This window comes from Diplotaxodon limnothrissa, linkage group LG8 (genome assembly GCF_057381915.1).
Source record: "Diplotaxodon limnothrissa isolate DT_005_m linkage group LG8, D_limnothrissa_male_GT1.1, whole genome shotgun sequence".
NCBI lineage: Eukaryota > Metazoa > Chordata > Actinopteri > Cichliformes > Cichlidae > Diplotaxodon > Diplotaxodon limnothrissa.
The window spans coordinates 15,693,720-15,705,139 of record NC_140603.1 but is presented as its reverse complement, the minus strand read 5'-3'; the positions used below and the strand labels follow the sequence as shown (position 1 = coordinate 15,705,139).

At 39.5% G+C, this 11,420-nt stretch overlaps 2 protein-coding genes across 2 annotated transcripts in view; one reads left to right on the top strand and one right to left on the bottom strand.

Annotated features, from left to right (window-relative positions):
• Positions 1-11,420, top strand: part of LOC146626563 (receptor-type tyrosine-protein phosphatase H-like) — a 447,591-nt gene that overhangs the window by 16,667 nt on the left and 419,504 nt on the right. The window lies entirely within an intron of this gene.
• Positions 1,420-3,070, bottom strand: LOC146626593 (prostasin-like). The gene is made up of 6 exons (XM_085361363.1): positions 3,016-3,070; positions 2,853-2,873; positions 2,497-2,659; positions 1,962-2,230; positions 1,728-1,873; positions 1,420-1,650 (listed from the first exon to the last, which is right to left on the bottom strand). The coding sequence occupies exons 1-6, from the start codon at positions 3,068-3,070 to the stop codon at positions 1,420-1,422; spliced, it is 885 nt and encodes a 294-aa protein (XP_085217489.1).

Genomic DNA, 11,420 nt, shown 5'->3' with positions numbered 1-11,420 from the left:
ATTACCACAGTGACTCTAAAACATGACTGCACTGCAGGAGTATCTGTAGTGTATCGTGAGATGTTAAATGCAGTTTAGTATATACATTGCAACTGAGAAAAAATGAGTCTGTAGCCAGACTGTGACATACACTGACCATGCACTTCACAGGTACACCACTTCAGCTGCTTGTTAATGCAAATATCTAATCAGCCAATCACATGGCAGAAACTCGGTGCATTTAGGGATGTGGATAGTTTTTTAGTGTCTGTCTGAGCAGAAAAATGCAATTGTTAATTATCTGCTTAGATCACACAGGTACCTGAAGGCGAAATATAACAAGCAGACACATTTTTCTTTAAGGAGTCAACAATAGAAGTCATCAGGAATTGATATCTGATGTATAATTCTTATAATTTGGATCCTTAAATAAAATAGACTGAAGGTTTAATGTAACTACTCGAGAAGATGGAGTGATGAAGAGATTGTGATTGTGATGTATTATAGAATGAAATTTAAAATAGCTTATCAAGAATATGCTCATGACTGCACATCTAAATTTAAAATTTTCTGTTTATATTTTCACGGACATTGTATGTTTTAATATACCTTTGTGTGAAATTAAATATATATGCTCAAACTGATTTAGCTTGTGAAAAAAGCACCCGTGATTTGTTAAAATTGTCACTTATGATGCAAATTGTTCACAAATAAATAATATATATAATATTTACTTTTGAATGATGTCAAAAACAAAATCATTTTTCTGCTTAATGAATGTTTATTATATTCTATATGGAATTAGAATTGCATTTAAATTTAGTTCTTAAATTTACTTTTAAATTTACATAATCATACCATTTATATTTAGACAACAGCATGAGAATGCACAGAACAGACATATTTATGTATAATTAGTTCACAGAAACATACCAAAATATTACAAAATAATCAGGTTATATGAATTAGTTTCTTCATTTTGATCTGAGCATCATTAGTACATTAAATAAATATAAATGGGTGCTAATGAAGATTGTTAGCATCTGTTGGTCATTTGTAATAACAAACTAATTCAACCTCCAACAACAACAAACCATAACAACAGGAACATGGAGATAACGAGGACAGCAAAAGACAGCAATAAGGAAACTCAGTAATCTGGTGAAATCTTGTCAAAAGTGCTGCAGGAGATGATGTTTCACTAACAATCTCCTGAAAGAATGACCCAAATCTTCAGGTTTTGGTAAAGATGTCAACATCTGCATGGCTCAGTTTACGTCCAGTGATTGTTACGACAGCAACTTGGAACCATGAAGACTCTGCTCTTATGTCCCTGTGGATGTAAAACAGGATTCATAATCAGTGAGATCCAAGCACAGTCTGAAAGCTATATATATATTTATTTTTTCCATTCATATTCAGACTCACTTAAGAGTCTTGTTAGAGACCAGGACAGGTGTAGCTGCTGTCAGGATCCAGCCCGCTGGAGATGAACTGCATAAATCCTGGCCTATTAGAGCGAATGTGGGACTTGATCCAGGACTGGTAACGGGACACTCTGGAGTAGACTCCTGGCAGATTGGGCCGAGCACAACCAGATCCAAAACTTACAATTCCAGACTGGACCCAAACAGAGCCCTGTTTACTCACCATTGGACCTCCTGAGTCTCCCTGTAGAGATAAAGAGGACACATCTGAGAATCTTTGAAACACCTGGTTATGTAACCAAATGAGATGATGAAGCCTACCTGACACGAGTCTTTGCCTCCTGCCAGAACACCAGCACAGATCATGTTGTCTGTGACTGTGCCCACTCCATTCAGGCAGTTACACTGTCTGTTTCCCACAACTGGCACCTCCACTTCTTGCAGCGTTTGAGGGAAGGGTAAGGCCACTGATGGGATGCAAGACGAGGAGCTGTTTACACACAAACCAATGAACCACAGAACACATGAACACTGAAACACCAACAACAGCCTCACCTCCCTCCTTGACTGCACCCCAGCCAGTCACCCAGCTATCAGTGCCATTGTTGAACACACTGCCACTCGCTGCCAGGCACACAGGTCTGATGTAGTCAGTGAATCTGACTGGTGAGGAGAGTCTGAGCAGAGCGATGTCGTTGTTGTTGGTCTTACTGTCATAGTTTGGGTGCAAAATGATTTTGACAACATTTCTGGACACCTTATTTGGATTTGCACCCTGCAGGCTCTGAAGACCAAGAGAAACCGTCCACCCAGAAGGACTTGAACTAAAGTTATAGAAATGAAAAGAAAATATAGACGTTTTGACAAAAAAATGTACTGTAAACATTTGTCATTATGCTGCATTTGAGCTGGAAGAGTAAGAAAGCTTGGGTCAGTTTTTCAACATTTATGTTCATGAAATGTTTCAGGAATTACATAATTTTTAGAATTTCCAATCTGGTATTTGCCTTTTAGACAAATGTTAGTCAAAGTCCTGTTCTAGCTGGATCAGTTTAGGTATAAAGATTAAACAGATGTTTATGTTACTCACCCAGAGAAGCAGTGAGCAGCAGACATCACCCACTCTTTGTTGATGAGGGAACCGCCACAAAAATGTTTACCACGTAGCTGCACGCTGACCTGCCATGGCCAGTATCCAGGTGGAGCATCTTCACCTCCGACTATCCTGCCGTTGAGTGGAGCAGTGCCACATACTGAAACAAAGATCAGCAGGATCAAACTTCAGAAGCAACATAAATCATTGTAGGAACACGGAAAACATTTTTTCTGTTTTTATCTGGATCCCGGTTAATTTTTTTATTTTAAAATACATAATTAATATTAAAAAATAATAAATTTGAATTAATGATTTGTTTTTTTAATCAGAGAAACTGTTGTTTTACCTACCATCAGGCTGAGCATTTGATTCTGGAAAGAAACACAACAGGATCAGTGTTGTTCATGAGAGGAGACAATTTTAAAAGGTTTTAAGTGAAAATATATATTTGCATTTATATTTTAAGTCAAAACATTTATGTTGCATGCACATGTTGGCATAAGCCTGACTTACCTGCTGCCAGGAGGCTCACCAAAGCAAATAAATGAGTCCACTGCCTCAACGCCATTGTGTAAATTCACAGTTCTTGTGTGTCCCTCTTTTGTACTTGTCACCCAGCTAGCAGTGAGTGGCAAATATATAAGCAGAGTGTCACCTGCCACTATGTTTGCCCTGCCCATGTGCACATCCCACCGCCAGAAAACTGAAGCATTTCCTTCTACCTTTAATTTCTGGGACAAAGATTTAAAGACCACAGTGCAATTTAAAAAATATATATAATTTTCTTTATATGTCATATTTGTAATAAACACGAATATTGGCAGTAGTTTTTGTTACAGACTTCTGCCCTTTTTACAGTTCTGTACTTCTTTCCACATTAATGTTCTCAAAGTCATCGAAAAACCTCCCTGTGGATTGTGAACCAAATAAGGAGATTAAATATGTAAAATATCCAAAGACTGAGTCAGCGTCATCTGCTGAGATTGTGGTGAAATTCTGTACAAGTCAGTCAGTTTACTATATCGACATAAAATGATATTTTAGTGACAAAATATTTACTGGTTTTGTCATGTGTTTTAATGACTATCCAGTATCATGTTGTCATGATGTGACAACTATTTACATCACATTCAGAAAACATTATGACTAATTCCCTTTACACCCTAACACTAAAATTGTTCCTGTTAATTTTTTGCCTCGTCATGAATCATTCCATACTTCATGGTTACAAAACAGAAACATAATATCTATAGATGTTTATAAAATACTTTTTTAAAAAGTCACCTCTGATATTCTAAACTGCCTGAAATCAAAGATTTATACAGCTATAACCATGTTAAAATATTTTGTAAGATAACCAAGCCAAATGCACCGTGAGACTGAAGCAACTTTCTGCAGAGCTCTGAGACATTCACAATATCAACCAACAGATCTGCTAAGGCTATAAAGAATGGCCACAATGGCCAACGAAAGTAGTCTGATAGGCTTCTCGAAGTAACAAAGAACCTGGTGATCATTCCAACTAAGCTTCAGAAATCCTGTAAACAATCTCAGTGCAACACTCCAGCATATCTTAGATTTATGGCAGTGGTCAGATGTTTGGTCTCAGTTTTACCATGATGAGTGTGGCATCAATAATCAGCTGCTCAATACAAGTCAGCATAACAGTGAAAGCATTGTGTTATAGGAATGTTCTTCAACTAATTAAAACCTGTTAAGAATGATCAGAAACTGAATGTAGAAACGCAAAGAGACATTATTAAGGTAAATCTGGAGCTCTAAATGTACCACAGGCCCAGAATGAAGGTCTTAAACTAAAGAAATCTACCATAAAAAAAAAATAAATAAATTCTCAATTGCTGGTTTGTTGTCAGCACTCAGTTTAATGGAACTGGTGACTTTCACATCTGGAAAAAACACAATTAATGCTGAAAAGTATATACACATATGCTCCCATCCAGATGGCATATTTTTTTAAAAAAAGGCCTTGCATATTTTAGCAAGACAATGTTTAACCACAAACTGCACTGATTACAAAGGCATACCTTTGCAGAAGACGAGTCGAGGTGCTGAACTGCCCTGCCTGCAGGCCAGACCATTCACCAACCCAAAACTGAAAATTTGGCCTATCAACCATTCCTTTAACGTTAGCTAGTAATGACTTCATGTACTTCTTCACAAATAAAATTTTAAGAGAATTTTAATTTTAAGAGTAATTTTTAGAGAAAAAAATTACTCATTATCATCTCACACATGTAGTGTTATCTACAGCTCCTTTCAGTACCATTTATTTAGAGTCTTTTTCTCCAATTGTTCTGTCTGAGTTAATTGCAGTAATTACTTCCTCCAAACCATCAACATGTCTTTTAGAGCCCATTGCTACAAGACTGCTCTAAGAAGTCCCACAATTAATTACTCCAACCAGTCTCTAATAATTAGATATGTACCACAGGCCTTCAAGCTGGCAGTAGTTCAACTGGAACTTATAAGGCCATCTTATGAGGCCATCTCTTGGCCCAGCAGTCTTAGCTAATTATAGGCCAATCTCTAACCTTGCTTTTCTCAGAAATTCTTGAGAAAGTAGTTATAAAACAGCTAACAGATCATCTGCAGAGGGCTGACCTATTTGAAGAGTTTAAGTCAGGTTTCAGAGCCCATCACAGCACAGAAACAGCTTTAGTGAAGGTTACAAATGTTACAAATCTTCTTCAGTGTTCGATACCATTAGATCCTGTCGACCATAATATTCCATTAGAGTGATTAGAGCATTACAGCAATAGAGTATTACAAGTACTGCACTGCAGTGGTTTGTATCATATCTATCTAATAGACTCTAATTTATACATGTAAATGGAGAGTCCTCTTCACACACTAAGGTTAATTATGGAGTTCCACAGGGTTCCGTGCTAGGACCAATTCTGTTTATATTATACATGCTTCCCCTGGGCAGCATCATCATCACTCTGAATGGCATTACCTTGGCCTCCAGTAACACTGTGAGGAACCTTGGAGTTATTTTTGACCAGGATATGCACCTTCAATTAAACAAATATGTAGAACTGCTTTCTTCCATTTGTACAATCTCACTAAAATTAGAAATATCCTGTCTCAGAATCACGCTGAAAAACTAATTCATGCAATTATTACTTCTAGGCTGGACTACTGTAATTCATTATGATCAGGATGTCATAAAAACTCCCTGAAAAGCCTTCAATTAATCCAAAATAGTGAATACCGTATCACCTAGAGCACTTTGCTCTCGCACTGCAGGCTTGTTGTTCGTAGAGTATTTAAAAGTAGAGGCAGAGCCTTTAGTTTTCAGGCCCCCCTTCTGTGGAACCAGCATCCAGTTTGGATTTGGGAGACAGACACTATCTGTACTTTTAAGATTAGGCTTAAAACTTTCCTTTTTAAAAAGCATATAGTTAGGGCTGGATCAGGTGACCCTGAATCCTCCCTTAGTTATGCTGCAATAGGTCTAGGGTGCTGGGGCATTCCCATGATGCACTGAGTATTTCTTCTTCAGTCACCTTTCTCACTCACTATGTGTTAATAGACCTCTCTGCATTGAAACATACTTGTTATTAATCTCTTCCACAGCATGTCTTTTGTTCTGTCTTCCTTCTCTCACCCCAGCCGCTTGCGGCAGATGGCCGCCTCTCCCTGAGGCTGGTTCTGCTGGAGGTTTCTTCCTGTTAATTCAATTCAATTCAATTTTATTTATATAGCGCCAAATAACAACAAAAGTCGCCTCAAGGCGCTTCATAAAAAGGGAGATGTTCCTCCCCACTGTCACCAAGGTGCTTCCTCATAGTGGGTCATATGATTGTTGATGTTTTTTTTGTCTGTATGTATTATTCTAGGGTCTACCTTACAATATAAAGTGCCTTGAGGTGACTGTTGTTGTGAATTGGTGCTGTATAAATAAATTGAATTGAAAATGGAAAATTTAATTTGTCCCTGGGGCATTCTAAGTGTAGAATGTAAAAAAGAATTTACACAATTGTATGATGAGCTTCCCATGACAAAATGTGACAAAATGTTAGGGGGAAAACACTTTCTGAGAGTACTGTATGACTTATCTAAAAGAAAAGTCTAAAAAAAAAAACCAAAACAAAACAAAAAACACTACAGTCTGGCATCAGCTAGTTGAGTTATTCATCTTGTTCCTGCAAAAGACAGCTCATGATATAAATCACTGGATTTGGTCATTATAATTAAAAATAGCAGTCACCAGATGATGGTTAGGGAGGGTGGATTGTTATCATGTCCTCATACATGCAGACAGGCGATAAATGTGGGGATTAGGTGTCTTTGTAATGTTGTAGGGGTTTAATTCTGATTCTATGTATTTATATGTATGTATGTATGTATTAGTTTGCATACAATTTTATGTGTTTCATTCGACATTTGTCCACACTAGACTCTGTTCAGGGAGGTTGCTGTGGTCTGCTAGTAGATCCACTAGCCACCAAGCATTACTGTTCTGTCCTGCTTCCTTCTCCCTTATGCTCTTCCAGTATTGCTCAGTCTGGTCGAGTCTGAGATGCTGTTCTCATATTGTTCCCCTGCCACTCAGAGTACAGCTTCGATGGTTCTGTGGAGAACAGCCGATTTATTCTCCTGCCTTCTATTTGACTGCATGTTGGCTGTTCACAGCAAAATCTTCCAAATACAAGCACCACACCTCCAATCAACTCAACTTTTTTTTTCCTTTTTCAGGCACAGTTTCTGTAGATATTTTTCTGTGCTATTTTATCATCTATCTGAAGAAGCTTTGTGCTGCACTTTAAGTCTACACCTTTTAGACCTTACAACTTTTTGCGAGTTCATCTCATTATTCTTGCTTTTCTGCTTGCTTTTTTAGCAGTTCTTTATATTTCTGTTATATTTCTACATAAGTCACCATCAAGTGTGGGATCTACCAAGGAGATGCACTGTCCCCACTACTGTTCTGCAAAGGCCTGAGCCCCCTCAGTGATATCATCAAAAAGACTGTCTACTTTGGAATGGAGCAGTCATCAGCCATGTTCTCTACATGGATGACATCAAGCTGTATGCCAAGAGTGAATGAGACAATCGATTTATTGAGCCACACCACCAGGATATACAGCAGTGACATCGGAATGACTATTCAGATTGGAGAAGTGTAGTTGGATGATACCAAAGAGAGGGAAAAACTGAGGGGGCTTGAACTACCAAAAGGCAACATTGCAGACATTGAGGACAGCTACAAGTACCTGGGAATCCCACAGGCAAATGGGAACGACGAGGAGCCCGCTAGGAAAGCTGCAACCACCAAGTACCTGAAGAGGGTCAGGTAAGTCTTGAGGAGTCAGCTGAACGGTAAGAATAAGGGCTATCAACACCTACACCCTGCCCATGGCCAGGTACCCTGCTGGCATAATAAGCTGGTCAAAGGAGGAGATAGAAGCCACTGAAATCAAGACAAAGAAGCTCCTGGCCATACATGAAGGGTTTCACCCCAAGTCCAGCATCCTGAGGCTGTATGGTAAGCACAAGGAAGGAAGCCGGGGACTAGTGAGTGTCAGCACCACAGTCCAGGATGAGACAACAAACATCCATGTATACATCAGTAAGATGGCCCCAACAGACCCTGTGATCAGCGAATACCTCAGGCAGCAGAAACCCAAGAAAAAGGAAGAGGAGGGGGAACCATCATGGAAGAACAGAGGAAGTAACTGACATACATAAATCCTACCAGTGGCTGGACAAAGCTGGACTGAAAGACAGCACAGAGGCACTAATCATGGCAGCACAGGAACAAGCTCTGAGCACAAGATCCATAGAGGCTGGGGTCTATCACACCAGGTAAGACCCAAGGTGCAGGCTGTGTAAAGATGCCCCTGAGACAATCCAGCACATAACAGCAGGGTGCAAGATGCTAGCAGGCAAGGCATACATGGAACGCCATAACCAAGTGGCCAGAATAGTATACAGAAACATCTGTGCCGAGTATGGCTTCGAAGTCCTGAGGTCAAAATGGGAGAAACTCCCTAGGGTGGCTGAGAATGACCGAGCTAAGATCCTGTGGGACTTCCAGATACAGATGGACAAAATGGTGATGGCTATCCAGCTGGACATAGTAGTGTTGGACAAGCAGAGGAAGATGGCTGTAGTGATTGACATAGCGATACTGAATGACAGCAACATCAGGAAGAAGTAACACAAGAAGCTGCAGAATTACCAAGGGCTCAGAGAAGAGCTTGAGAAGATGTGGAGGGTGAAGGTGACGGTGGTCCCAGTGGTAATCAGAGCACTAGGTGCAGTGACTCCCAAGCTAGGCGAGTGGCTTCAGCAGATCCCATGAAGAACATCCGAGATCTCTGTCCAGGAGAGCGCAGTCCTTGGAACAGCTAAGATACTACGCAGGACTCTCAAGCTCCCAGGCCTCTGGTAGAGGACCTGAGCTTGAAGGATAAAGACTGCCCGCAGGGGCGAGGGAGCATTTTTATATATATACATTTGTGTGTGTGTGTGTGTTATTTTACTTCTTCATTGTGAAACACAATTTTCAACTCAGTAAAAGGCTGAGTTATAATCACTTCATAAATATATTGTAACTGAATATGGGCTGTTGACCATTGACAGACAAAATCCTTCTAACTTGTTCACTGGACGTCTGCTGTGCACAGCAAATGCAAAGAAAGCCCAGTTCAACCAGAATAGGAAAATAACTAAATATAGCCAGGATTAGCTAACATTTTTGGTGCTATTTGGAGAAAAAATGTACATAATCAGCACTTTTTTACATCACGGCAATGACCTTGTGTTAATCAGAGCGATTTGCACTTTTGTGTGATTGTGTGTTTTGAGTCTTCACACCAGAACTGTGTCAAGAATTTACTTTTTCATCTTCTTTCTCCTGTTTTACTTGTGTAAGCTCAATGTGTAAGCACATTTGTGACATCAAGACATCAACACTGGAACTGTTTTCACTGTAACCTGTACTGTTTCCAACAAGGTAGTCGGGAAAACAGAATTAGAAGACAACGTTACTTTTTGTAGTTCATGCAACTAATCAGTCATTAAAATCTGAAAGAGGTTTATAGGAGAGTTATTGTGCACATGCCACAAGGACAAGCCGTGTATACTCTTTCACCTGCAGTAAAATGCAAAGCATTAACCTTCATATTTTTACCCCACTCCACTGTTTGAGCCAAAACAAAACATGCTAAAGTCAAACTTAGTTATCTCTGGTCAAAATTTGTTACAAAAGAGAAGTATAGGGAAGTGAAGAGTTCAAGATATGTCACTAGTGTTAAATTGGAAAAGTATCAGGAAGAAAACTGTGGTGATTAAGAAAAAGAGGAAATAATGAAATGAGAAATTTTCATGAGAAAATATTGCGTAATTTCGTTTGAGCTGTCCAGTCATTCATGAACTGCCATCTTTTTGGAAGCTACATAAAAACAAAAAGTTTTCAGCAGTGGAAAATATTACTTATTTGTTACTAAAAATAACACAACATACAAACTGATATATTTTTATAATAAGGTTAGTGTAATGTTGGTCAGTGTATATCTACAGAAATCACTTAAATTTGATATAATCTCACCATGTTTACAAGTTAGTCTGCTGGTGATGAATCCCAGGCTACCTTCTCAGGAAATTCTGACTAATTTTGGGTGAAATAAAATGACAACAGTCATGTTATGGAAAGCTTTGATTACAGTCAAAGTTAGTTAAGTCATAGAGAATGACTTGACCAGCTGATTTGATGTGACTGAAAGCCGGTCTAGGATGACACACCAACATGATTCAAATGACAGTTTAGAGGGCCAGTGATTTGAATTCTACAAACGTTATCACACTGAACAGATTTTCATACACTCGAAGTTATTAAAAAGTGAAGCCAGGAAGCATAAAGTGATTGTATTTTTTAGATTTGTATTTTCTTTTACTTTTGATTGATTATGCTACAGAAAGTTCAAGAAGTCTGTGCTCTCGTGTCTGCCTGGATTCCAGAGTGTTTACACTTTACATGTGCTATACTTATCTAAATTTAATTCTGTTATCATCACTCTGATTCCATTATCTTCTTGCCCACCTTCAGCAAGCCAATTAGTCTCTCTTTCTTATTATTTATTTATTTATTATGAGAACTTAGTGCAAGTCTGTCATTCTGCCCTTCTGGCTACAGGCCAAAGCTGGCCTGTAAATGAGTCCAATCCAGAGGATGGTTTTGAAAAATGTGAAATCTGCAAAGGAGAGCATTAATGTGTTTTCAGTATGCATGGGAAGCAAGAGGGGGAGAGAAAGAAAGAAAACCAAAGGGGAGAAGAGACGGTGAGAAGGGGGGGGGGAAGAGAGAGAAAAAAAAAAAAGAACTCCTGGGTCACCTGTATGGAGAAAAAAAAAAAAACAAACAAAAAAAACAAACAGAGGAGACAGCAAACAACAAAGAGCAACATAATAATAGAGAAAACAAAGCACCATCACAATAAACTAGCTAGTCATAGATATCAATATTTACTAAATAATAAACGATATTGTGCAGCACGCAAGATAGACAGCGCACAGTGTGCTTTGAGGCAGCAGCCAAGAAAGCTTTAGTCCGCGTCTGTGAATACCCATGTGTGCATACCTGTGTGGATCAGCATGCTTGCATTCCAAAGGTTTCTCCATGTAATGATCTGCTAGGGAGTGTGGGGGGGCCACAGCCCCGTCCTCCAGGGTGTGAAGCAGGTATGGAGGAGATCAAAACTCCAGACATCCAGAGGCCCCCAGAACACAAGAGACCATGGAAGACCAACAGAGGGGCAGCCGCGCCACTGTTCCAATAAGAGCTGAGGAGAGTCCCAGATGAGGGCTCGCCCAGCAGCCGCGGAGCAGAAGTCAGGGGGAGTTGCAGTGACGCGCCCGTGAGCTCCGCCGGCCCCCAGCTGTGCCTGAGT

Coding starts and splice junctions, on each gene's coding strand:
- LOC146626593 (XM_085361363.1), bottom strand. CDS start 3,070: ATGGCGTTGAGGCAGTGGACTCATTTATTTGCTTTGGTGAGCCTCCTG. Junction 2,231..2,496: donor GCTGCTCACTGCTTCTCTGG/GTGAGTAACATA, acceptor CTATAACTTTAG/TTCAAGTCCTTCTGGGTGGA. Junction 1,651..1,727: donor GAGGCAAAGACTCGTGTCAG/GTAGGCTTCATC, acceptor TTATCTCTACAG/GGAGACTCAGGAGGTCCAAT.